This window comes from Aquila chrysaetos, chromosome 2, assembly GCF_900496995.4.
Source record: "Aquila chrysaetos chrysaetos chromosome 2, bAquChr1.4, whole genome shotgun sequence".
Taxonomy (NCBI): domain Eukaryota; kingdom Metazoa; phylum Chordata; class Aves; order Accipitriformes; family Accipitridae; genus Aquila; species Aquila chrysaetos.
This window is the reverse complement of record NC_044005.1, coordinates 38,339,197-38,366,780: the sequence shown is the minus strand read 5'-3', so window position 1 is coordinate 38,366,780 and position 27,584 is coordinate 38,339,197. Positions and strand designations below refer to the sequence as shown.

Genomic DNA, 27,584 nt, shown 5'->3' with positions numbered 1-27,584 from the left:
TCCTCAGTTCCCCAACTTTCTTGGAACTTTATTAAGTCACTCCTCAAATCTGGAAACTTGGTGAATAGGCAAAATGTTAAACTCCCTTTCCCAGGTCTGAAATGACCTTCTGGGAGCTGGCAGGACATCTTCGTCAGCTCCTGATTGGTGCTATTTGGGGTTAATCCTGACCTGCTTCAAGGTCTGAAGTGAGAATTATTTCACTAGTCTGTGAAAAGCACTTAGAGATCCTTCAGTGAAAACTGAAAAAGAAAGGCAAATACTGTTATTCTCACCCCCAAAATACCACGGAAAGAAGCATACTGAAGTAGCAATACAGATATGTTGCAAAGGGGATTAACCACAAACGAAAGAGAAATTCTGCACCAGAAAGTGTCCCATATTTGAAAGGCCAGAGATCTACAAGCACTATGCATATCTCAGCTCACATATTTAATAAATATTGTCTCAACTGCATATGTTTACTTATTTTTATTAAAGAGCAAATTGCTTGTATTTCCTTCTCTTTCTTCTTCATTATAGCATCAAAGCAGGACAGCATGCCACACCACAGTACAAACAAACAGCATCACCAGATACTTAAGGGTCTTTAGCTCCTAAATTGACTAAAGCATAAATACAAACTGACGTCAAGCATTTGGGATTACCATTTAAAAATCACTATTTTCTGAGACACTAATGAAGGCCATTCACATCAGAAAATCCAGTGGCTACAAAAGGAGTGAGCTGCCCAGACTCCAGAGTAAGGAGTCGAGGAAACGGTCTGCTTCTCTTAGAATAAAAAACCTGCCAGTTTGCTTTAGACCTGCAACAAGTCCCAAATACAGGGAACATGGAAGAGCTGCTTCCAACCCGTCCAGCTCTTGAAGATTTGGGAATGTGAATGTCACCACCAGTCCGCGCTCTGCCACCGTCACCAGCAGTGCTTGTATCACCCCCTCTACTCATCACAGTCCTTGTATGGTGGAAGCTCATCCTGGCTGCGCACTGGAGCTGCACAGCACACCAGGTGCGATGCAGTCTACAGTTGCGTGACGCTAGTGACCTGCTGCTCCAAGATTGTGGCAAGTCACCTTCCACATTTGGTCTCTAGGGTCTCAGTCAAGTAGCTGAAACTTTGAACAAGATGCTCTCAAGTAAGATCATAAGCAGTGATGAAGCTTATATAGGATTTCAGTCTTTCTCCCTCTTAAGCATGACAAACATTTCCACTGGAACCCATGGAATTAAGAGTACGTTTTATAAGGCAAAATGCATTCCTGAGTAGGCGTTTGTACTAATTCAGGTGCTGAAGTGCTATAGCCACATGGCAGCACGCTCTGTGGGCCAAGGTATTCTGCTTCTCAGCATGATTAACTTAGCAGGACGGAGCACAGCGCTGTATGGCTTTTAGTACCTATACTGGCTTAATGAGCACTAGCTTGCATATCTCTAGGTGATGTATTTTTCCACAAAGACGTAAGTCGAGAACCCCCTAGAGAAAAAGAGGACTAGAGATTTTAAACATCCCTTCTACTTCACGGTAAGTTCAGGCAATCATATACTTTGGGGCAAGCAGACAACTTCTGCACTGCTGCATGTATTAAAGATCTCAGCGGGAAAGCGCAGCTTTGTATTTGAAGAAGCGGTGCCTTTAGACACAAGCTAACCAGTGTGTCCCCAGCCCGTCCCTAGGACTTCTGTCAAGACAGCACTTTTTCCTTCGGCATCTGTGCTAGCTGCCCAGGGGCCAAAAGCACAGCAGGTACTGGGGGCACCACCTGCTTCTGTAACCTCCCTCTTGTTCACAAAGCAGCGAACCAAGTGACGAAACCCTTGATGGAGCAAACCCTTGCCATCCTAGAAGAAATAAGCCATTCCACGCAGTACAAATTCACTATCGTGCCTGTGGATGACTTGCTAGTAATCAGCCTGAAGCCCAGAGCCTTACAGCTCTTAAAATCAAAGTTCCCCTGCCCAAGTGGAGACCAACCTCTGTTAGCTTAAAATAGCAAGTGGCACCGCGGCCCCTGGGCAGCAGCAGCACTTGCTCCATTCCCTGGGGCAGGAGGTGGAAGGAAGGGAAAAAGAGTAGTCTCCTTCTCAGGTGGTTCCGCTGCAGTTTGCAGGCAGATGAACTGAAGCAAAAAACTCAGGTCTGCAAATGTCCCCCGTGAATACAGGGCATATTGCATCTATTCAGGGCCCAAGATAAACTAAAATAGAAAAACATTCAGTTTCAGTTCACATCTTAGTGGTGGCTCATGTTTTATTCATAGTACAGAAAGGGCAGAAAGTTCCCACAAACGAAGAAATCCCCTTTCTTTCTGTGCAGGTTTCAGAAAACCAGTCAGGAGCAGAGCAATGCTATTGAATTCAGGAGGACTTCAGTCACCCGCTTCCTAATTCCCAAAGCAGTTAAAGCCCTGCAGTCTTTTTTTACCTTTTATAGTCGCAGGGCTAGTCAAGCAAAACCTTGATTGGATTATTCTGCTTTAATTACAAAATGCACTCAGACCAAAGGCGCAATAGTACCTGGTACATACATACATATTTCTCTCAACTGTAACACCAAAGACCGAAACACAGTCCAGTCCTGCTCTAAATCAACCATTTCCCTCAGGCAAGATCTCTGGAGTATGAACAGACATCACAGTAATGCTTGAACCGCCTCTTGTGCGCAGGACACCCGACTCTATTTCATCATGTACTTTGAGATCCTTTAGGGTGGACCGTACAAGAGATAAGCAAGAGAAGGGAGGCAAAACTGGAACCTTGGGGTAATTAAAGTCCATATCCCACCACCCATCACCCCCCAGAAAAGAAAAGCAGCACTGGGCCACTCTCTCCTTGCTGCAGTTAGGACAAGGTAGATAAATCACAAGGTTTTTTTATTGCTGGTGAACTCAAAACAGGCAACTTTAATCTACTGAGGAAGATACACATACAAACAAACGTTAGGCCTTGTGCGTTTTTTTCTTCTTCATGTAAATGTCTCTATAACTCTAGTCCAGCTCCCGAGCTCTTGCTGAGCTGCCACCGAGACCCCAGTAATGTGCTCTGGGCACTTCTGTAAGATGTTATAAGAAGCATCACATGTATTAAAAAGGGAGATTTTGCAGAAAAGACAAAGCTCTGACTGCAGCCATGTTGCTTGGAAAGGAGAAGTCTGGCTAATCCTGCTGCATTAGGTACATGGTATTATGTATAATTATTTCAATTGATTTAAGAATTTGCCGGGCCCCTTTCTGTTTCTGGTGTGCAAGCTGCAAGTAAAGTGCACTTCTGGGTATAAATTACCACTCTATGAGGATGCAATAGCTGGGTGGTTCATGTCAGACATCAGTGGAAAGCAGACGACGATAGCTGTTACAATGGCACAGGCAATAAGGATAATGGAATAAGACACTAGATGCTGCTGGGAAACCCCTCTGTAGTTTGAGCATCTAAATATTACATCACTGAGCAAAACCAGCGTCATTTAGTGGGGACCTTCCGAAGTCAAGACACATGACTGCCATTGTGCACCCAGTTAGCTCTGTGGACAGCTACTCCTCCTCCAGTCCCAGCTGCAGCTGGGAGTCACCAAACCATGTTGCTAACTCCTTCTAAACTTTTTAAAGAGTTTTGTAACAGCTAAGGAGAAAGCAGGGATCCTAAGGATGTTTCTGTCAAGCTGAGGGTTTCAGATGATGCAGGGATGGTGTAGGAGGCAGCACGACACCACACTTAAGCTATGCTGTGAGAGGATAACCCAGCTTTAGACACTGTGTTTGGTGACCCTGACAGAACCAAAAATGGGGAGATCCCAACTCCCACCTGCACCTTGCAATTCTTGTTCTGGTCCAGTAGAGCTCATCTACATTATCCCACGTACAGATCTCATCTCTTTTCTTCCCCTATGTACAGCATCAGGTGACTATTTTGCCTGGGTCTACACGCCCAAGACCATCAAGGCTGATAAACTACGTACTGTTCCTCCGATTTCGTAATACTGGCATCACAGCATGAAAAAAAAAAAAAAAATCTGTCCAGTGTTCGTTCTCTTTTAATTTAATGAGCTATAAAAAGGGAACTCTAAATACCCACCTAAGTATTCTGGGTGCTTCAGGAGACACTGCATACCCCAGGGCAGATTTGATTAACTCCTTGCTACCAGTGTATTCGTGTGTCCGTTGCCAGCAACGGATGCTGTGTGAGAAGGGGGAGGGGAGGAATAAAATAATTGCACTCTGTGTGATACAAAAAAGGATTAACACTGCCTTCCTAAAGAGCAGAACCAACAAACAATTCCCCTCATAGGGCCCAGGAGTGCTTTTCCCCTCAGGAATGGATGCCCCAGGGCAAAGAGCAGGTTCACAGCTGAGCACTCCCTACCAGAGACAGGGGACCCACACAGAAAGAGCCCAGCCATTTCTAATACAAGAGTGGAATCCTACAACACATTTGCATTTCAAGCCAGATTGATCCCTGGTGCAGCTCTGTTGACTATGGTGGAAGAACACCTAAAATTAACTTGGCCCTACAGGGCAACTACAGCAAACCTTCCCCATAAATCAGTTAGGAGTGAGATACACCTGACAGGTGGAAGCTCCGTGTTTGTTGCTAACTTCAAAAGCCAAGACTTGCCAGAGCAAATTATGAACCTGTGGCTGCCACTATCGAGCACTTCCCTGCACTGCAACTTTCCCTGTATTCCTCAAATGTCCCCAATAGGTTAAATTTCAAACTGTCCCTGGTGCAGGTAGTTCTACAATGGAGCCACAGCACTCCCCCCCGCTCCACCTCTCTACTGCTGCTCTCGCACCCTAACTCAAAGCCTCACTCAGGCAGAGCATGAAGAAGTGCTCTTCAGAGAGGGGTTTTCACTTTTTTTTCTTTTAATAATGTATCAGGCAGCATGGCATAGCTCTTGCTACCTCCAATTATTGTCATGACAATATGGTTATGGTTATTATAAAGCAGAATTTGGGAAGAAAAAGCAAATCCTCTTGATACACTGAGAACACTGGGTAGAACTGAGCCAAGACCTGCCAGTGCTGAAGGAAGGTGAGAGTCGGTGCCAGAGGACCAAATCCTGGATACCACATTAGCCACATGAAGGTTTTGACCTTCAAATACAATAGGTTGCAGCCAGCCTAAGCCATCAACCACCAGAAACAGAGGAATCCCTGGGAAGGAAGGCCGAAAACTCTTGTGGCCTGTACAGTTGCTACAAGGTTTGCACGGCTGAGATGAGAGCTGGAATCTGCAGCAGACCCTCAGGCAAGGTCTGCTTTGGGGGGACAGAAGAGATGGGAAGACTTACGCTATTTCTTGCGCCTTTTGCCAAGATTCAGATTGCACAGATTATGGTAAAATTCACTCGGCAAAAAAGGCCTTTATTTAAAAAAAAAAAAGAAAAAAAAAGAAAAAAATTTCTAGTGAGTATCAGGACTGAGATTTCAAAAAGTACAAGATCTGTATAAATTCAGCAAGATGTCCAGCACCAGATTATTTCATGGTGCAACAAAGAACCTGGGGAGAGGCCAATGGGACCTCACAAGGGGAACACCATCTACCTCCCCAGCAGACCGCCAGTCTTAGGTTCTTCTCAACAGCAGCTGGATTTTCCTTGTTCCTGCAGCATCTCAGGTCCCACGGGAGGTATTGGTTGCAAGCAAGCACCTGAATATTGCCTAATGGAGTAAGCCAATCACTAACTTAGCTGGCGTGTCCATGCCCATCCACTAATTAGGTTTTTTCTTTTTGGATGCATTTCCGCTGTAGCATTTCTCTTTCTTCTTTCTCCACATAAAAGTGTAAGCAAAAGGACTGCTTTCATCTGTAATAAGTTAAAATCAGAAATTACCTAACTAACAAGTAATTGATATTGGTCCTTGGAGCCCAAAGAGTAAAATCCATAGAAAATCTATTGGTTCCATTTTTTTCTGGTATATCCCATGCACACCCCCATCAGAAAAATGGGGTTTATGAATCTTATCATACAGCAAGGAGCAGTACCTCAGAGCCAGAGCTGACAGTCTGTGGTTGAGGTCTGGGCTCTCTCAGATTGCTAAGTGTGGTTCTGAGTCACTGCTCAATCAGTCTTCACATGGCCATTGGCCAAGGCAACGGGGACGGTGGGGGCCCCCGGCTCGGCAGTCTCATCAAATCGTAAGCGCAGGGTGTTTCTGATCACCAGCTGCTCCATGATGAAAGAAGCACAAAACCATGGGATGGCATACTCCAGGGTGATCAGGCCCATGAAGTCAAAATCAAACTGGGAATAGTCCCATGGGCAGGCATTGAACTGGCGTAGGATGAGGCCGGTGGTGAACTCCCAGAGGTATGTCCAAAGTGTGTAAATGAAGCAGCGCACTAAAATGTTACACTTGTCTTTGAGATACAGATACATCTTCTCCACAATGAGGATGGAGGTGCCATAGATGAAGAGCGCCCACACACTGGTAACACCTGGGAACTTCCAGTTAAAGTTGACCACAAACTCCCAGGCAGCCGTGAACATCACCTCACAGAAATAGCCGTGAATGGCGTAGAGGTACCATCGGGAGAAAGCGGTCAGAGGTTCTGCCGCAGCCATTCTTCTACACACACCCCAGCAGGCACTCTGAAATGAAGAGGGGGGGGGGGGGAAGAGAGAGAGGAGTCAGCGAGGGTGTCACAAGCCCTTATCTCCCAGATACACACACAAACTCGTAACATCCACAAAGGACAAATCTGAGAAAGAAGTGAATTTTAAATCATCTCATTTTTACCACAGCAAATTTTAAGTCCTGGGGAAAGGTGGCACCTTACCAGGCCCTGAGTCTCAGAATGGGTCTGGACAACGTACGCTGCTCTGCCTGAGAAGCAGGGTGCAGCTGGTATTGCACTGGTGGCAAGGAGGGAGCTGACAGGTACAAAGGCTTTGCTGGGGTGAGGCTGCCAAAGAACTTACTGGTTGCAAATCAGTAGAAAAATAGAGTCATCTCACAAGGAGCACCCATCACCTTTTTGCTCTTTTCAAGAAACAGCTCTGTCCCCTACTTTTCTGATATGGAATAGATTAGATGAACACAGCACTGAAAACCTGGGCCCTTCCAGCTGTCATCTACAGTCTCTATACCAAAAAATGTTTACTGTAGTGAAAAACTGAGCTTTAATGGGAGCTACAAAAAGGGAACATGAGAAAATTTCAGAGGTTTTACACCTTCAGACACCACACCTTGCATTCATTATTCAGCTGAACTGTTATTTCTTCTGTTAAAGAACTCATGCATTGTATGGCTAAGATTTGGAAAATAATTTTCTTATGGTGTCAGACTGCCTGATACGAAGTCAAAACACACAAGAGAGCCATTGAACTCCATTCAGATTTGGCTTCAGGACAGCAAAACACAAAAGAGGAGAATAAAAAGGAACAGCTGAGCACAGAGAGAGGTGGTTAGTCATGATAAATAGGAAATGAGAACAAACTCTAATTGTCTCTACAGGAAGAAGCTTGGTGAAGAGGTTTTGAAAGGGCACAATTTGCTTATCGCTGAACTGTTTCAAAGTATTGCTCTGCCACGCTACAGTCACTGGCCCAAGCTGTTTATAAGCATAATTTTACTGAAGCCTTACAGACTTAGACCACAGGGTGATTTTGACCTCTTTCATTCTTAGAAACTTACTCTTTCAAGCTGGGTTTCTCTTGACTCTTCATGAGGCACTATTTAACTTCTCTGCTCTGCACTTGTCAGTTCTGTGGCACAAGGTGTTAGGAAAGGACCACGCTAAACTTACCTGCAGTCATTCCAATGCCATCTGGAAAGAGTCTGTTCCTGCCTTGACCTATAAACACAGTGCCTCTCTGAACAAAGTATTAACATGCAGTATGACTGAAATTCTGATAGGAGATGAGAGAAGAGAAATGTTTATGATGAAAAGGGAACTATAATAATGAACATAAAGAAGATACGCAGAATATTCACAGAGGAATCTTGAAAGTGGAAAGGACAGAGCTGTGTCCATGACCTGCTCACTCCTCTCTTAAATGGACACCCAAACAACCAAAGTCTTGGCAGCTCATATGATGTGGGTACTTGAACAAAGACCCATTTCCTAGTGGCACAATCCATTTTACACAAACACTGAACTATCATCAGATGCTCAGATCTGGGTCAACAGCACATTATGAGCTTGTGGGTGAAAGACTAAGAGTCACTAGGAATTCCCTCACATCTGCTAACAGTTCAGTGCCAAGAGACCCTGCAAGACAGCAGTGGAGGCAGCACATGAGAAATATGCAGGGGGTGTATCTCCACACAGTCCACAAGAAGCTGATGGTAAGGGCACTGCAAACTTTCTCCATGAGGAGAATGAGAGTTTGTCAATGTAATGTTACTTGGTTAGTTTGCCAGTGCAGTTGATAAGCTTAGGAGTTTGAATCTTCATATCATTCCTCTATTCTCACACAATTTCAAGAACAAATCAATAGTCAGAGGTACAGGAGTCAGGAAAAGCAGTAAGAAGGAAATGGACTGTAGGTATCTTCTGTCAGAATGGGGATATATGGCTGCAACAGGAAGGGACAAGTTTTTTATATCTGAGAAGGCAGACATCAAAAGATGCAGATGCCTTAGAAGTCATACCTATTGCTAGGTAAGGCACTGAGGAAATATGGAATGTCATTCTCCAGGAAAGAAAATTATTGTAAAGTTTTTACTAAGCTGCCAAGGGATTGTATCGTTTTCCACTCTTTTCAGTAACCTTTTCTAAGCTTTTCCACTTGTGGTCCTTAGTCCTTGCACTTTGCTGTACAGCTTTACATGAAATGTATTTGAACTGTTAGCTAGGAACATCTTAAGTATGCAGTACTATCTGTAAGGTTTTCCTTGTAACTTTGAAAATCTCTTCACAAAGTTGGATCAAATGCACAGAAGGTCCTTCCCTCTCAGTCCCTCTCTTCTTATTCCAAGGATTCCCTCACCAATTATTTCCGTTGCCTTACACCTGCCCACCAAAGCCAAAGACTCACAGAAACATATCCAACAAGCCATGTCCTGTTCTACCCCCTAGTATTTCCTCTATGCAATTAAGATTTCTCTTTCCTGCTTCTATACCACATACTTAATAATTATCTATTTATTCTCTATTTCTTTTTTACACTTTGCAAAATATTTAGTCACTACACTAGAAGTCTAATAACTGAATCTAGACCACATCCAGGACAACATCTACAATACAAGTTAACCCACTGCAAAGACCACTGTTGACTTCTTTTGAATCCTGAGCCTTTCACCACAAGTGCAAGGAGACAAGCATCAATGCACTGATACCGTCTCAATATTTGCCTTCTACTGTCATGTTCCCAGTCACCCCAACCTCGATGGGAACTTCCTTCTTACGCTATGCTTGAAAGAGTCCTCACAGGCTGCCTGCTGATTAAGAGCATCCCAAGACAAGGCAGATGCCAAACTGTGGTAGCCCAAACATAAACTGGTTCCACTGTGCTAGGCACTAAGCAAATCCATAAGTCACAGCTCCTGCTGTAAAATATTTCATTCAAAATAAAACAAAAAGTACACAGTAAGACATAGAATGGAATGGAGGATACCTAGGGAGACTACAACAAGCTACAGCACATCATTGCACAAGCTGGGGACTGTACAATGTAATGGTTACAAGTCACTTGAGCATTTGCAAAACAATTAAAATTGCAGCTGCTGCCAAGAATCTTATTTCCCAGCCATACCAAATGGGCTGGTGCCTGGTAGGCAATACAGCATGAGAAGGTCTCAAGAGGGAAATGAAGGAGAAAAGTGTTGTTTTATTGGGCAGCAATTCATGATAAAAGGATCAAGCTGAAAAGTAGTTGCAAGACATTAGTGGGAAAAGCATCCAAACAGAAGGCCAAGACTGGATTCAGTAAGAGATGCAGATTTGTGAAAAGCCTCAAGTAGATAATTGAACTTGGTGATGCAAGACTTTTAATGGAGTGACAGTAATACAGACCAAAAAGCTCTGAATGTACGCTAGCTATTCAGTCTCCTGAGGAAAACAAATGACATTCATCACTGAGGTAGTTACAGTGGGATGGGCAGCGGCTTCCTGAAAACCAGGAACACAGCTGCCACCTACGCAACTGTCTCAGCAGAGAGCAAACAAGTCATGGAGACTGCACATGGACGGCCATGCTTGTACTGAGGCTGCTCACACTGTGCTGTCTTGTGGAAAACAGGGAGCTTCTAAATTCAAAGCTATGAAAATGCTTTCCATCATCGGCAAATTATATTTCAAGATGCTGAAGTAGAAATAGTTCCTCTAATACAATGTTACGAGGAAGCCTGAGCTAAACCAGCACAGAAATTTTCCCTCTTTCTCCAGCAGGAACTTCTTTTCCAGCTTGCTGATAGAAAAAAAAAAGCAAGTCTACAGACACCACACATGGGCCTCGGAGGAACACAGTCCTTTCCCCAACTGCCCTGCCTGTGCAGATAACGCTGATGGCAGCACAGGGGCCAAGAGCCCCTCCACCTACAGCGAACGAGCACAGGCCCTACAGGGGAAGCGTATGAAGGACTGTGTTTCTCTACAGAAATCTGGTTCAGAGGATCAGGGCAGAACTCTGACTTAGGGCTGCAAGAAAATAGTATTGTAACACAAAGATTATACTTTTATATTTTAGAATATCAACTCTGAAATGGATATTAATCATCCCCTAGGTTGAGGTAAGATACAGATAAACCTGATGCACCAGGCCAAGTAAGGAGAAAGGACATAAATCCCAGACTGCCCCGCTTCACGTGCAAGACCCTTCTGTGCAAGAGGAGCACTTCCATACTCACATTCGGTTTTGCAGGTGACGCAGCCCAGGCAGGCAAGAGGCAAGTGATCGGAAAATGGGTTGATGGTAGACCAAGAAATAATGGCAGATTTGTCACACACAGGCACTGCAGGGGAGACATCAGTGCATGTCATATTCACGCCCAATTAAGTTCTTGAGCACTGCCTGGTTCATTTTTTTCAAAGCTTTCCCTTGCAGTGGCTTTCTGCCTGTTTCCCTGCTACCAAGCCAAACTGTGCTTCAAAAAGACTCTCACAGATTGTCTCTATTCCCTCTACTCCAGCAGAATTATTTAGGCTCACAGCCTCTGGATGGGTATAATGAGACCTTATCAAGATACTCTGAATTAACTCTGAAGTGCTAATAAAAGAAAAACACAAACAAAAAACTTCCATAAGACAATTCCCCTGCTTAGTGATGGCCTGAGGCTATAAATTCTGTCAGCTACTTGATTCACCAGAGGTGAATTTGAAGTACTGCAGTTCCTTATTCTTAGCACCTGGTTGTTTCTGCCAGTTGAAAAATTAGGGCACAGAGTTATTTTACAAATTCATATTTGAAGTATTTACTAATATTTAGTTTTATAACATGCATGTTCATATTTCTAAGAAATGCCTTAGATACATCTATAACCCTATGTTACATGTCATAATTACTTTTTAATTTGAAAGAGTAACTGCAGACAGAGGAGGCGTATTTTCCATAGGATACTTCAGTCCCTCCCAACAACAGGACTGCAAGCAGCAGAGAGCTCTGAAGTAGAAGGCACCTGCCACGCCCTGACCGTAAGCTATACCGCTTATGATATTCTGCTTCCCCGGACCCTTCTTACCCAAACTTATGTAAAAGTAACCATTCTTCATTACTTTTTTAATTACTTTCATTGGCACATCATTGTAGCTACTGTGTTCTTCCTTAACACTGGGAGAATCAGACCTGCATCTGCTTTTCTGCTTTAACAAAGAGTACAGTAGATACAAGGATGTGTCGATAAAAATTGACATGCATTTTTGGGTAATACCTTTTTAAATATAATTCTTCCTCTCTTATTTTGCATTTTGCCTGTGAGTAAACACCAAATGAGCATGCCTTTGCAATCACAGACAACATTCAATGAATGTGCTACAAAACTGGCTTCAACATTTTCATATAAATGTCACATTTACATTAGGAATAAAGATTTACAGAACACTGGTGCTGGATTTGGCCCCAAGACATTAGTTCATCAGTGTTTAAAGATTTATGCACTAAAGTCTTAGCGGTATTTATATGCTGAAGTCATAACTCTGAGGAGATAGTCATCCTTCAGGTAACCGAAAGCCTCAATTAACTGTGACTCAGAAAATAGAATTTCGACTGTACTGAAGTGTGGAATAGTTCCAGCAGATCGATTAATCAAGCCCTGCAATGAAGCTAAAAGCATGCCACAGACAGATGTCTCCAAATACAGACTTGATGTCCATTCCTTACTCTTAGCGCTTTCAGCATGGATCTGGAGCCCTGGGATTTTGGTCAGTTCTGAATGTATTAATCATCTGGTTTTGCTCCTTCTCTCTCTGGGCTCCATCTCCATCAGGATGCATGTTGTCTCGCTTCCTCTGAGTTCTACCCACACCACCACGTATTGCAAGTAAGAAAGCACAGTCCATTTCCAATCTGCATTTTCCCCTCATTTTCGTCTCTAGTTCCTTTCCCATAGAAGGCACATCATTCCCCATCACTCCTCGTTCCTTTGGCTGGTTCACTCTGTACCTGCTGGCAGCCTCTGATCCCTGCCTATCTTTCAAATCTGTTCCAAAGAGAATTGGGATACAGTAAAAAAGAATGACGACAAAAGGAGATTAAATGAATCCAATTACCAGACTAAGCCAAAGGGATGGGGAAGTGTAGTTCTTACCGGTAATGCCTGTGTGTGGGCTGCCCAGAAGGCTCTATTTCACAACGGGAAGGAGAAAGGTAGGGTTTTCTTAGGAGGGAGTGTAGAGCGGGGGCTTTTCAGAGAACAAAGCGAAAACATGAAAACACTGTTAGTTTAAAGAAGAGTCTTCTGACTTAATGTGATCTTGTGAATGGCAGTAGGAGTGCAGAAAGCAGAACAAATGCAGTACAAATTAAGTCAGCAGCTGTTTACCTACAGTGACCAAGAGAGATGTTTCCTATGTTCCTGACAGAAGTTAAGACCCCTCAAGAGTCAAGCAAGCAGCAGACTGGCAAGACAAATCTGTGAAGAATGACTGAGTCCAAACTCAGCATCTAGAAGTATTTCCTGTTTGGAAAAGCTGCCCCAAGTCCCCAACATTTGCTGATACTACAGCTCTCAAACAAGCAAGTGTCCAGCAAGGGCCCAAGTGCCCCTGAAGTGGCCCTAGCACAAAGCAGAGACTTTGAAGCCGGGACCCCGCTGTAGGAGCAGGCAGAACTTCCCACTAACACTGTGGAGGGAGGAGGCCAGCACTACAGAAGGTTTGCCCCCAAGGAGGTGGCATGTCCAGTGGGGCACAACCTGCCCTGAGAATCTGTATCAGCCATCCTCCAGTTTCGGGTGCTCAGTTGCTGGATTCACCGTTATCTTAACCTGGACACTAAGCCCAGGTTAACTTCATTCTCTGCCGTGAGAGCAGAATTGAGTTCCTAGAACCCATTTTTCAAAAGCTGCCGCAAGTTTACAGCCCATGACTTCAGGCATAGGTCTGAGCACTCATAGTTCCCTGATGGGCAACTGCTGGACTCGTAAGTTCCCGGGAGCTGGGCCCCTTCATTTCAAACCATGCATTCAAGTACAGTGGCAATCAAAATTCATGGCTGTTTTTGAAAGCTTGAGCTTAACATGTTGTATTAGCTGACTGAAGCAAATCTGACATTCAAAGGACATAATGCATGTCATGGCTTACCAGGAAAAAGCAACCCAAAACAGAGTGATAAATGGAGAGAGAGAATTTATCCTGAGAACATGCTGAGAGTTTACAAGATTTTGCCATAGCCAATATCCTTTCCACAGTCACTAGAGAGCCAACAGACATAAAGAAGAGACAACATTAAGGTCAAGACATTATGTGTCACCCATCTAACATGGTTTCTTAAAGCTGTTTGGAATGTCAGACAGTTCTCTTTTGAAAAGGGTTTTGTTTTTTTTTTTTCCTTCTTAGGAAATGCCCCCATCTTCTTTCCAAAGCAAAATGAAAAGTAAATACACCAGTCCACTCCAATAATAAACTGATTTGGACAACTCACAGAGGTCAGTATCAGTAACAGTAACAAATAAATATGCTTAGCCCAGCTCTTCTGAACAATCTGCAGAAACAAGCCAGAATCATCATGCAATGGAGGAAAGCCAGATTTGGCAACAAAATTGACAAAAAATCCAAACACATTTCACATTGAAAATGAAGCTTGGCAGAGAAAAAATATTATGATCAAGGCAGTGAAGTAAGAGCATCTAAAATCCTAGTCTGCTAATACCCTGATGCAATCCAAGTCACTTATATCTGTGAAGAACAGCAGTGTGTGTAAAAAGACAAAAAAAATTAGAACTGTTGACAGAGCCAAGGCAGTCTCTCCTAGTTTGCTGCAGGTAAAGCTCAAAGCAGCATTTCAGAAAGTTAGCTGCTTCTTTTACTGGAAATTCTTGCTGCATATACACAACTGTAAAGAACTATTTCCCTCTCCTTCTATTACTCTTCACCAGTGCACAAACAAGCCTCTATAAACTCCCAGCATTCAACTGACAGTAGGTAACTGGATAGTGTAAACACCTGCATCTAGCAACTACAGTCACTCTTCACCTAGGAGGAAGAGAACTGCTGCAGACCATAAGGAAACCTAGCGTCTTGGTCTAAGCTGCATTAGGTTTAAACCTTGCAAGCAGAAGACACTGCATAAAGACAGATAAAACAGGAAGGACTTTTAAGCACCTTCAGAAACACAGCCCAAAAATTGTCATAAAAAGTTTTCTTCTCTCTTTCCCCTTTTGGAAGTCTCTTGATGGCAATTCTACAGAAAATAATTTTTCCTCCTCAGTATCTATATTTTCCTTCCTAACATTAAACTACTGCTGAGGTGTGAAGAACCAGGTCTTCCAAGTGCTATCTGCTATTCACCAGGCTGTGATTCCTCAAGTTTCCTCTTAACATCCCTGCCGGAGAAAACTCGAGCACTCTCAGATTGCTAAATTATTCTTTTTCACCAAAGGAATCCTTGTGGAGCCTCCAAGATGGTGGCTACCTCATCTTCATTTCAAGTTCACACAGGTCATCAGAGGTAGAAACATCCTGGAAAGGAAGGTTAGAAGATAAATCTCAGAATCCTACTGACTACCTCACCATGTCTGACAAGATCTTCAAGTAGTCAACCATGCCTACAGCTGGGAAAGGCAGCTCCTCTGAGCAGTTTCCCAGAGTTTCTGCCACTAGTGCCCACCAATTAGCCTACCACAGAGATTAGTCACGCCATCATTGGCTTGCAAAGTACGTAATCAGCAGTGGAAATATATTGTACAGGCAAATAAATTAGTGGTGAGTTTTGTACTCTATTGTTCAGGTTTATTTCAGCTCAGAAAAAAACAAGCAGCAGCCTGTAAGCGCATCACTCAGGTAAATCTGCCTTCATAGGCCAAATTTCTCTGTCCTGAATAACAGGTCAACAAAAACTTCAGTTTTAGGGCCTAGCTCCTACACAGCAGACATACCCCTCCACTGTGTTTGGTACTTCATTGCTATTTACAACTTTGCAAAAGGCGGCTTACATTTTTAGTGCTGTTGTTTCCTCAAGGTATCAGGAAGCTTAGCATTTGGGTTACAGCTACAAACACACCATCTTCATGTTTTATGCACACCTGGCATTTTTCTCTTTTGTAAACCTGAAGCATCAGATCCACCATAAACCTCTAATGTTTAGCGGTTTATAACTCCCCTTCAAGTCAGGCTCACTCATCTGATTATGTGCTGTGTGTCCCAAGAAGGGAGCACCACAGCTTTCCTACAGGGGAATGTGACTGAAACTCTCAGCCTTCTGAAAGGTGGTAAGCTGAACACTCAGGAGCTCTTTTAAATAAAGCAATAACTCAACATTTGTGCCCCACATAGAAGCGGTATTTGCCAGGTTATTTCTGCCTGCCATCCAAGGAAGCCTCTTATCTCTTCAGACATGGATTTCTTAACTCAGCATTGGTCTGTAAGCTTTTACTGCTGTGTCCTACAGCTCCCTCCTTTTCCAATCAGTCAGCTTATGGAGGTAAAGTCCCAGGAGTGTTTCCCAGTGCTGTTCTTCCAACTGAAATGTGCTCCCAGTTGCAGCTTCATGCACTCCAGCTCATGAGCCAGGGAGCTGGGCCATAAGGATGCCCCGCATCTCCTCTGACTACAGCTGATGTCACCTTGGTTCTTTTCCAACTCTTCTTACTGCCTCTCTCCCAAATCACAGAACTGGACTGTTCTCTCACACTCTAATTTGGACTGGACCACAGATACCTGCTTTAATGAAGGCAAATCAACCTGCTTTGCCTGCATCATTTTTAATTCTATCTACAGATGTATAGATATATAAAGATACACAGACATGTTTATATGTTGTCCTTATTGATTTGCTTATTTGCCCCCTCTTCCCCTCTACTTGAAGGGGGTGGATTTTCTTTTCCTATAATTGCTTCTTCTGACTGTGTTCATTTTTATGCTGAGGTGACCTTTTACAAACACTACTATTGGATTCAGGATTCCTACCTGCAGCCTGCCAACCATTTACCATGGCTCCACAGGGCATGCTCAGTTCCAGCTTTTCATAGCCCCTCTGAAAGTAAATCCATTTAATATTATGTTTATACCCTTCTTCCACATTTCCTTTTGTGACTGCAATGTCTCCAAATGACCATGCTCTATTGAACAGTCTCCCCAGTAAAACAGATTCATTGCTCCAATACAGGAAAGCATTTTCAAAACTTGCCTATATTTATTAGTCACCTTGAGTGTAAGACTTTAGGTTCCTTAAGACAGAAAAGTCTGTATGTATGTGTACAGGGATGCTTCAGATGCTTCTGAATGCCTGGAGTCCAGCAATTCATCTTTCATAGCACAGGGTAGCCCAGATCATGAAATAAAGAAATACCACAACTTCAGACTGCTTTGCAGATCTAGCAGTTTATGGCTGTGGTACATGCTGAGACCCCACTCACATTCATCCCTTTTCCCAGATCCAATCTACACATTCAGCCTTCTGAAAAATTCTAAACCATCTCTTGTGAATAGCAGCCAACATACACCTGCTCCAGTACTCGTGGAATTTAACTGCATCATGTTAATACCACCTGCTTGCTAAACACCTGAAAAAGGAACTAAGTTTCCACCTTAGAAAAGAAATTCCTTAAGAACTGCTAACTCTAATCCTAAACTCAGCAAGGAGGTAAAAATACTACTCACCTCTTCACTCCTATCAGCTGTCAATCTGCACAGAAGACATTTTCCACTCACAGCTGCAGAAAGATGGCACAGTCACAAAAGGTCAAAGCACAATGATAAAAGGAGACTTGAATTTGAGTCCACACACACAGCTGCTGCAGTAGAAGACAGAGCAATTTTCTTGCTTGGTTCTTAAAATTACTACCATATTTGTGTTGGCTTCTCTAGGACCCAGTGAGCCAAAGCGCAGAAAGAGAGGAAAAGCTGGTAAGAATTTGGGGAAAGCCTTGCAAGAACCTCACCTTGAGAACAGAAGATGGATCTAAAAGAAGTAGGATGGAAAGACCCTGGAGTATTTGTAGAATAGAAGGAAACAAGGAAGAACGCACAAGTAAAATTCTAAGTGTATTAGTAGCTGAAGCCTTGTAGGGGGCTGATATCAGGGAATTAAACTCATCACTGTTTCCTAATCATTAACTTCATCTAAGCAGATAATAATGAAGATCCATAGATTTCCACAGCTACTACAGTGACAAGATAAAATCTGGATACATGTTCCATCCTCCTTCTGGCTACCAACCCCAAGTTAACAGAATCCTTCAAACCAGTCTGGCTGGGAGCCTTAATGGGGTTGAAAAATGGCCCGGAAAAGTGAGGCTACTTTCCTCTCATTGTTGAGCTGCTGAGCAATCACTGAGAAGACACAGCACTCAGGTATGAACAAGACATCTAAAGTCAGAAGAGATGGGAAAGGCACGTAAAAAGTCCCTCAGTGGCCAAACAGGGCAACAGGCAAAAGTCTTATGAAAGTTACATCAGAGCAGGTTAGCCACATCATCTTCCTGCACCAGCGCATATAGAATCAGTGCAGCTGGAACAAAGAACTGGAGTTTTGCTCAGTGGCAAAGTTAACCTGACAGTACAGATCCATGCTTGGCTTAGGAGAGACGTGCTCTTTGCAAGTCTTGCTTGGAAGCCGAGTTGCTGGAATATAGAAGAATGGGGAGAGAAAGAGGAAGATGGTTGGATATGGACCAAAAGGCTGCTCTGGGATGAAAAATAATCTTGAGAGCACTGGGAGAAAAGTTAAGATTATGACTCTTGACTGCATATGCTGTCAGACAACTGACAAAACCCCAATAATAAAAGGTGCCAAGGTAAGTAAAGACTACTTCTCTGCTATTGTCTCAGATGACTCTGCTTAGAAGGCTACATTAGTAGCAGCTCTTGATATAAGACACAATTTTAGTTCTAATAAAAGTAAATTCTACTCTGCTCTGCAGAGTACACCGTGCACAGAGTTCACTGTGTTTCTCTAGTTCAGCACTCCCTTCTGTCCAAAGTCAAGCAGCTGCTGCATGCAGAAAGAAAATGACTGAATATAGCCAGACTATCTGCATTGACCTGTTTTGCCCTTACAAAAAAGGGAAGACTACTGTTTTAAAACCTGTCTCCATTAACATGGCACTGCAGTGGGGCATGGCTATGATTTGACTAGCACCCTGACAGAATGATCATCAGCAGAAACAGGCTCTTGTGTATCATCTCCAGCAGTCTCAGCCCTGGGCTAGCAGCACATGTCACTGACTGAAGGCTCCAAGTGAGTCTGTCCCAAATCGTAACACTTTAGATGAAAGTGAACATCCTACCTTTCTAAAGTAGAAGTTTAAGACAAATTAATTCCTTGCATCTTCAGTTGTGTCGGAATACTTCACAGTAAGATATAGATTCCCTTAATATTACTACCAGAAGGAGTGGCCAGGTGTCAGTAAATCAAGGTACCATAGATGTGTACAAACATGCATGGAAAGTCAGCCTGTGCCTCAAAGAACATGTCGTACCATGTCATCTTTCTTATTCGCTGCTGCTGCAGAAGTAAGATCTAGAAACCAGAATCCTATTTATTCTGTTTTTCAGGCTTCAAAAAGAAAATGTTCCAAAACCCACACAGCTCTTGTTTTTTCTCATACATGTATGTTTAATTCCCGATGATTGACAAAACATCCTCATAACCCAAACACAGGCACGAATTGGCCCAGATCCTTGGCCATCTCAGAAGAGAGACCAGACACGAGTTGTCTCTGGATTCTTTTACTTGCCTCTGGAAGCTGCTCTTTCCAGAGCAGGTAACTCATGTGAATGTACAACACAGAAAGTTCACGTTCTCACTGTCAGCACTTCTCTTTCATTTACAAAAGTACAGATGTCCCTCTGGACAGTCCAGACAGTACCTTTCACAACTCTGAATTGCCCTTACAAAAGTATTTGTGATGGTCATACAGGGGCTTCAGGAACATGTGGGGACACAAGTGCAGAGGAGGCGTTGGTGGCCCAGTGGCTCTGTCCAACTGGGGTTGTGATGTGCACAATCCTTCCCCACTGCTGGGCTCCACAAGCAACATGCTCATGCCAGGGAGAATTAGCTACTGCAGACCCAGACTATGTTTTCAGTAACTTTGATCTTACTACTTCGATCAGATTAGAGACACAAACCTGATACTCAACTTCAAACAGCTTCAAGCTCAAAGACGGGCTGAGTATCTGAAACTTATTGCCTCCCTCCACCCCTCTGCAATATCAGCTGACCCAGCAAAACATATTACCTCTCCTTAGAAAACCATATTGTCCTTGATCTTTGAAGAGAAAGGAATACTGAGCTGAGCATACTTCACCTGGTTCCCAGAAGAGGCTTATTTTTGAAGACTCATGGCAGCCTAGTGGCCAAATCCTTTGAAACGCAGGATGGTCTCAGCTGAAACACCAAAAGAGATGCTATCTAGCAGGCTATGTGCTACAGAGCCATTTACACCGGACAGGAACACGTAAGAGGAAGTGGTAAGACCACAACTTCCCATCCATGAAGTTCAGTTCGTTCTTAACACCTCCCATAATAAGTTTCTCTTTCTGTCAAGTACCAAGCCTCCACTAACTTCTGTCAACTTGTCAGAGGAAGCTTATTGCACTCTGCACCTGGTCAGAAGGACTCAGTTTGCCCATGGGGCCTGGCAAGCACGACCAGAAAAGAAAACAACCACAGCTGCACCATCCTCTGCACCACAGAGGTAGGCCTGCTGTCCTGAAGTCTCATGCAGCAGTAGAGGCGTTCTAATGGAAGGGCAATTCAAGTGCCTTCCTCCCGTTGAACTGTAGCCTAAAGCTTTACCTAGCTACCTGTAATTGTCCTTTTGTATTTAGACAGAATGGCCTTGGCCAGGGGTGACCAGAGTGTCCAGCCCTGTTAACAACTGGCCACAGAGCTCCCAAACAGGGCAGGGCTTTTCCAGGATCACACTATTTTCTGCCAGGGGCTTTCTGCCCAGCTCTTCATTTGTGGTGCCCTTAACTCCTGACTTATGTTTTCAGCTTTTATTTTGCCATCTCCTGAAGATAAAAGTTTAAAGATATACTTTAAACAACTGCTTGTTATTTTAGGAGGCACAATTGTTAGTTAAGCAGTGAGGAGCAGACCCCTCCTTTGTGCAGGCACTGAACTCTCATTGACTGAAACACACCTCTGACAGCAATTTGTACTGAAGGCTGAATCTCAAAGAAATCTGCCTTACACTATCACTGCAACATGATACATTCTAACAAATTAATTATTTGCATGACACAGTTTTGCTAGGTTTTGAATTTCATATAAACATTTCACACACACACACGCACCCAAATTCATTCACGAATTTCAGCCACTTAGCAAAGGTACCTTTGTTACAAGCTTTGTCTCCGTAGGCTCCCACCTGCAGTTACTAGAGCCTGTGAAGGTAGCTAGAGATGGACACATCCTAGAGACAAATGTGGAGTTTGAGCATTCCTGATGCTACCATTCCTGCATCTTTCCAGTACCTACTTAGAGGTGCTTAAAGCATGTACAACACCAATTTATACACCTCAGTGAAGTACCTGAGGTTACATAGAGTAATTTCAGGTCTTATCACACAAGATTTCTTCTTTATCTTGTTTTCCTTCCAGGCAACAATAGGTACCTCATGCCTCTGGGCAAAGAGCCGGCTGAACAAGGATGCTAGTTCTCACCTGCGTGTTGGGAACTGTCTTGTGATAACACTAGAAAAGAATTCCTCAGTTTTACATAAAACAGCTTGATACTGCTCACACTCACCACCAAAAAAAAACCAAAACCTCTACAACAACCCCAAACCCTAAATTCTTTTTAAACCATCTTTAAAGTCTGCTCAACAAACAGAGCATCAGGTGACCTATAGCAAATGGAACCAGAGAGGCACCATATGTTATCTTGTCCCTGCTTATGTAAAACGCTTAAGAGCTGTCATTTTTCTGCCTGAATCATGCATCTACTATTGACAGTCCTGGAGGCACCCATTCTGGTCAGCTTGTCCATTCCTTTCTAGAAGTACACAATCCTGAAGCATGTAAGGACTTTTATGAAAATCACTAGGTATTAAGCAACACATTGTTGGTAGGAAGAATAAGAATTTAAGTTTTTATCTCCCACCATGAGTAAAACAACCTAAATATGCTTCCATTATGTAACTAGTCTTGATACATGCAACAACAAACCCGTCACATTACACATACGCTAAACAGCACTATTTCCACTACTTTGCACAACAGTTCATAGCAATTCCAAGGTGTTCAAAATAGATACCTTGACATTTTTCAAGTGTGCTCTTTGTGCATAGGCTTGTACTAACTTAGAACCTATATGTACACTGCAGCTAACCAACTTGCTTCGCTGTATCTTCATTATCTCTCAGAGTTCCCACAGCTGTAAAAACATGCAAAGTTAACTTAAATGCTACATATGCAAAGTTAACTTTTAAATGAATGTGCCTCAGCCAAAGCAGTCGTGTGTGTGTGGAGCACAGATACAAGTTGTTCTAGCAGTGCAGATCTGTTCCTGAAAAGAACTGGAGGGTGACTTTTGCTATCTCATGCTGATAATAGTTTTATTGGGTATTTCTTACGCCTAAGTCACTCTTCAGAGTCACCTGCACTTAAGATACTTTGGCAGCACAGTACAACATATGAAGTTTTACACTGCATCCACAACATTTATAGATATTCCTTCCTTCTCCAACTGGGTCTGCACTGATCAGTATATAAGCATAGGGAGCATCTTCTGATGCCTGGAAATGGCCCCTGTTCAGCAGCCTTCCCTCACCATCTTCCCTGGTAGAGCTACAGTGTGTAAATTCCAAGAGTCTGGCTAAGAGCAGACTCAGGAATTGGACTGGGCATTAGAGGATGCTGCCAAAACGTGAAGCTCTTTTGCAGAGCTTCATGAAAGCTCAGCACTCAAAAAGCAGGGGATGCTGGAGATCCACCCCAACACCTCTCATCCTGGGAGGACTAAAACTAAAATATCATCTAGAATACAGTAACTCTCTCAGAGCAATTCTAAAAGGCATTCAGGTTTCTACAACAGAGAGTGAAAAAAGGAGAGAAGCAAGTAGCAGCCAGGACACATATGGAGAAGCAAAAGGACTTTCCTAAGTCAATGCCAAGGTGGATACATGGATGGGGCTGTTGCGCAGCTGTGCTGCCTCATGAAGCAATATGCAAACTGATGCAAGTCTCGTAGTGAGCTACGCTGGCCCTAAGAGAGGCACAAGGGGCCAAATAGTGCAGCGCACTAACACAGGACAGACAAAACCTCTGCTTTATTACCAGGTTTGCCATGATCTGTGACATGACCTTGGATCAGTCACTCCACCTCTCTGTGCCTCTGGCTGCCATCTGGCTAATTAGACTAAACTATTTGGTGTGAGGCCTGCATCTAACTACAGGTTAGTTTGGCAGGTAGCACAATTGGTTACCCATACCGCCAAAAGCCTTCAAGCAAAACTGGAACAGAGGGAGCAACTGCAGCCAGTCACTTGCAGAAGCACTGAATTCACATGGCATCAAAAAGGCTGCACGACTAGGCAGCTCTCAGCACCAGTCTCATTTGCTCAGTCATCTGTGTCGCATGGATTCTCAAGTTTATCAAAGCATTTCTTTAAGGGACCCTGAAGGTGCATCTCTAAGCCAGATACAAGCATTTGTATTTAACAGCATATTCAATAAGCTTCTCTGTACAGCACTTAGGAGTGAGTAATTAAAGGAAATATTACTGCAGTAGAGCTTCTCATTAGCAACCTAATTAGCCTTCTGAAAATAATTAACATTCCTTTCTATAAAGGGAACAGATGACCCATTACATCCATCAGACAAGCAAAACAAATGCTGAAGGTAAGGGAGATCTGCTCAGGGAGACAGCAAGAGAAGCATCCAGCAGCAGGACGAGTAGAAAGGAAGAAGACAAGGCAGAAATGCCCATGACTCACAAAGACTGTACTATGCAAGTGGGTGTGCAGGACTGGTACATGCCTGTCTGATGTGCACATCCAGCATTCACATTGACCATTTTCCTTCCTCTACCTCTATGACCCACTGATAATCCATCAGCTGAGATGCTGAAAAATTCCGCACTCTAACTTATTTTGAAAGCCAGATAAAAAGGCTCTCAAATTCAACCATTCACAGTCACAAACAGCTCTCCATATGCAAAAATTCCCTCCAGGTCATATGTTTTGACTATTAAAACACTCTCAAAATGCCCATTAAAATAAACCATGATTTAATATCACATGCAGCCCATTTCTGTGGCCCGCAGGAACAAGTCAAGTGATGGCTACGAACAGCATGAACTACACCTCCCCAGGTTTCACAGAGTGGTGCTCTGATCAGTTAGCATGCCCTGAAAGAGTTAGGCGTATGTTTCTTGATCAGTGCATGTTTGAAATCAGTGTGGGTGAACAGAGTCACAGGCATCAGTGTTGTGGGATGTGTGTGTATGTATGGATGAGAGAAAGCAAAGAATACAGGTCAACACATCACTGCCTGGTGCAGCAAGAACTGTGGTATTACGAAAGTCTGATGCACTGTGTCAGTGCAGGATAACAGATAAAGGAGAAATAAGCCACAATGGAGCTGAGCTTCCCAATATCCACATATTCAGGTAACATCACAAACATAACAAATGATGAACACGCAGTTGCATTTTCAGCCACTTCCATGTTTGATGTATATTTCCATTTCCCTGGCAGGAAAGCTGAATACTCATAGCCTTCAAGTGTGATTGCAGTGAGGGCAAAGCTCACCCATACAAAAGCTTCCAAAGCTACGTCACTATGGAAACCACAAATCCACTGCCTGCTCTGTCTACTTCTTTCACTGATAAAAAAACCCCCCTATTCTTCCAGTTTATTGTTTTCTCACTTCTGTCAAGACCCCAGGAGGACAAACACGTTTTACCTGCTTCAAGACCAAACCTTTCTTCCTTGAGAGCTCCCTTTGTGAAACCTATCCCACCTCTCAACCCAGCTGGAGAATCTTCCCCCCAGGATGCTTCCACCACTTCTTTCAGTGACGATTCTTCAAACACAGCCTGGGATTTTATCTTAGCCTCCACAGCTTCCCTCAGCTTCTGGACTAGGACAACTCCAAAGGTGGCTCAATCTAGGGCAAATCCAGATAGCTGCCATAATGAGAAGCTGAAAACTGTTCTGGACTCAAGTTATAGTGTCTTGTTTTGACTGAAGTATCGTTCACTTCCTTTCCTCAAAGCTCTTTAAGAACATTTGAGGTGCTCTCAAAATGGGGTAGGGCACATTACAAGACAGCTGTAAATGCAAGTGTTAAATTTTTGCTTTAAGCACCCCATAATTTCTACAGCAGTTGCTAGTTACAGGTAGCTTTTCCTGCACTAAAAATCTGAGTATCTCTCAGCAAAAGCCTAATAGCCAAGAGCAACTCTGGAAGATGCACCAGGAAAATGGCAAAAAATCCTCAAAAGTCTGCAATATGGCATGCATGGTGCAGCCTGGGTATGTGAAATGGCTGAAGGAATCTTCATACCAACCAGCAGGAGGGAAAAAAGCTAAAAAAGAGTAAAAACCCCTCCACATCTAAGTATGTGCATTTTATGTTGAGGAACAGCCTCTGAACAAACCTTCAGCAAGACCTTCTCCACACTGGGCACCTCTTACCTGAGCTCAGAGCAGTTCATGGAAGAATCAGAAGACAATTTAGTCTCTGCAGCTTTGTAAGTCCTCAGTGCCTCCCAACTTCAGCTGCCAATTGACAACCATTACACAGACAAATGCCCACTAGTAAACAAGTTGAAAAAAACTATGTATTTCACAGATGTTCCCAAACAGCAATTTAAATAGACTCCTTTCCACTAAAGCACTCTGCGTGGAGGAAAAAAAAACCTGCCTGTGCTCCCAGAGCTTTTAGTAGATGACACTTCCGCTTCTCAGCAAGGCAGAACTAGGAACAAACTGACATATATAAGTTCTCTTATGAAAAACAAAGTAATACTACACAAAAGATGCAGCCCCCCACCACCCTTTTGCCAAATGGGCCAGAGCAGTCAGTGCTTCCATCTTGGTCCTAACTCATTGCCCTCACCTCACAGCCAATTCCAGGCTGGCATTACCAGACACATCCCAGTTTCGTTGATGTTACAGGAGTTCCTACCAAAAGCCCACAGGGTGATCAAAGGTTACTTCTGTGTCCTCAAGGATGTCACAACAATGCACAAGCCAGTTTCATGGAGGACAAACTGAGCGGAATGGTGATCGCAGTCTGCAGGGTCGTGTCCCCGTGGCTTTGGAAGCAGATCTGTCTGCATCTCCAGCAGACAGCATCCTGAACAGCCTGAGTGGATGGAACATACAGGAGGCATTGGAGGAATAAATAATTCATAGTCTTGTTCTGCTGCCAATGGATCTATGTTTTCTTGTGCCCATACGGCATTCGGGTTTTGTTTTAACAGTAATAGGAGACGTCTGCGCTTCCTTTGATGGTTCTTGAGGGCAGGCGATAAGCAGCATTTGCTCTACTCACAGCAATAGTACCATACACAAGAGCGCTTGCCAGACACAGCTTTCTTCAGAAGTACTCATGGCTGCATCATTGACAAAATGGCTGGACTCATTCCAAGGCTCGGTCCATCACCAGCAGCCTTCCCAGGAAGCTGCTGACACTTGCTTTGTCATAACCTTGCAGCACTGGTCTGGACTTTACTGCTCAGTAGGTGACACTTTTTGACCAACTGAAGCCCTATATTCAGCTACACAACGGGCAGCAACATCACAGTCAGAGCTCAAGGCAGCAGCTGACCTGCTTATCCACACCGTTAGCGTTGCCACAATTAAGTCTACTGTTTTCCTTCAGCAGCTGACTGGGTCTGCTCCCCAGTCTCAGAAAGGGACAGGGGTCTATCAGAGCAGGAATACCTACAAGACTGGGACAAGAGAACACGCTAGCATAGGATCTTTTTGGCACTACCACTGTAAGAAGGTAATGAGACCCCTGAGACAGGATAGGCTGAGGGAGGGAGGTACTACATGAATCTGAATTTTATATATGTAGCACCTACATATTCAAAGTGAGTTCCCAGTTAGAGATGAAGTACTGTGCATGACCTACCCATGAAACCTTATCCGTAACAGGGAAAACAATACTGTAGCCTGAACTGCTGCAAGCTGTATCAGAGTACCTGTGCTTAACCTCCTGTTAGGCCACCACACTGCATACTGCGGACACACAGAGCACTCTGAAAATGCTGCAGGGTCTGGAGATTGTCATTCTGGTCCCACAATGTCCAGCCCATCTACCAGGATCAATATAAAGTTTCGCTCCAGGATATAAATCATGCTTCCAATTTGATAGCATTTTTACGTCCACTCTGTTAAAGTGTAACAGACTGCCATAGATACCGGCGAGTGGCAAGATGAGCCTAAAAAGATTAGTAGAGTAACACACTGGTGAATCAGGTACAGAGACTGCACTGCTTGTCAGGGCCAGGAATAGATTCCTCATCATCCAACTCACACCTGTGCTTTTACCACCAGAGAGAGCAACCCTCCACTCTTTACCTACTGCTCTGGTTTAGCTCAGAGATACTGCTCCACTGTCCTGATTGTTTTAAATGCCTAAGGCTATCCGAGTGTGAGGTTTTAAAGAGACAATAACACTCGAATAAGTTTGGCAATATAAATTACAAGCAATCAGAATGATGTTACTCCAAGCAGACAGAAATCAAGGGTGATGTGTGCAAACGTCAGTCTTAACACTTCCAGAAAGCAACTTGCAGTTTGAAACAAGGTAAATAACTTCACATCTTGACCATCCTTTATACACTCCACATATTTAAATCTCAAAGGTCCCATCTACAATGCAGTCAGCTCTGTACTCGGAGAACTGCTCTGGTTTTCTGGTCTACGAGTGTACTCTCACCGGTTTTACCCTCCAGCCCTTACCTTTTCTGGGGAGGAATCCTGGGGCTCTCCCACTTTTTGGTCAGCTCCTGGTTCACAGCATCCGCAGGTTGACCGGGTTGCCTCCAGCGAGTCCGAGCTGTTTCAGATGCCAGCCAC

The 27,584-nt window shown here is 43.6% G+C and overlaps 2 protein-coding genes across 22 annotated transcripts in view; both read right to left on the bottom strand.

Annotated features, from left to right (window-relative positions):
- Positions 1-27,552, bottom strand: part of RAD51B (RAD51 paralog B) — a 495,227-nt gene extending 467,675 nt beyond the window's left edge. For all 20 annotated transcript variants that reach the window (XR_003925819.2, XR_003925817.2, XR_003925818.2 and 17 more), the window contains exon 1: positions 27,468-27,552. The gene's annotated coding sequence lies outside the window, so the exon portion shown is untranslated. The remainder of the gene's footprint in view (positions 1-27,467) is intronic.
- On the bottom strand, positions 506-27,584 carry TMEM229B (transmembrane protein 229B). 2 transcript variants are annotated; one of them, XM_030031243.2, is made up of 3 exons: positions 27,468-27,580; positions 25,188-25,307; positions 506-6,589 (listed from the first exon to the last, which is right to left on the bottom strand). In XM_030031243.2, the coding sequence occupies exon 3, from the start codon at positions 6,560-6,562 to the stop codon at positions 6,059-6,061; it is 504 nt and encodes a 167-aa protein (XP_029887103.1). In that variant the 5' UTR covers positions 6,563-6,589; positions 25,188-25,307; positions 27,468-27,580; the 3' UTR covers positions 506-6,058. The 2 variants fall into 2 exon arrangements, with proteins under 2 accessions (XP_029887103.1, XP_029887095.1); XM_030031235.2 differs by lacking the exon at positions 25,188-25,307 and having other exon boundaries at positions 27,468-27,584.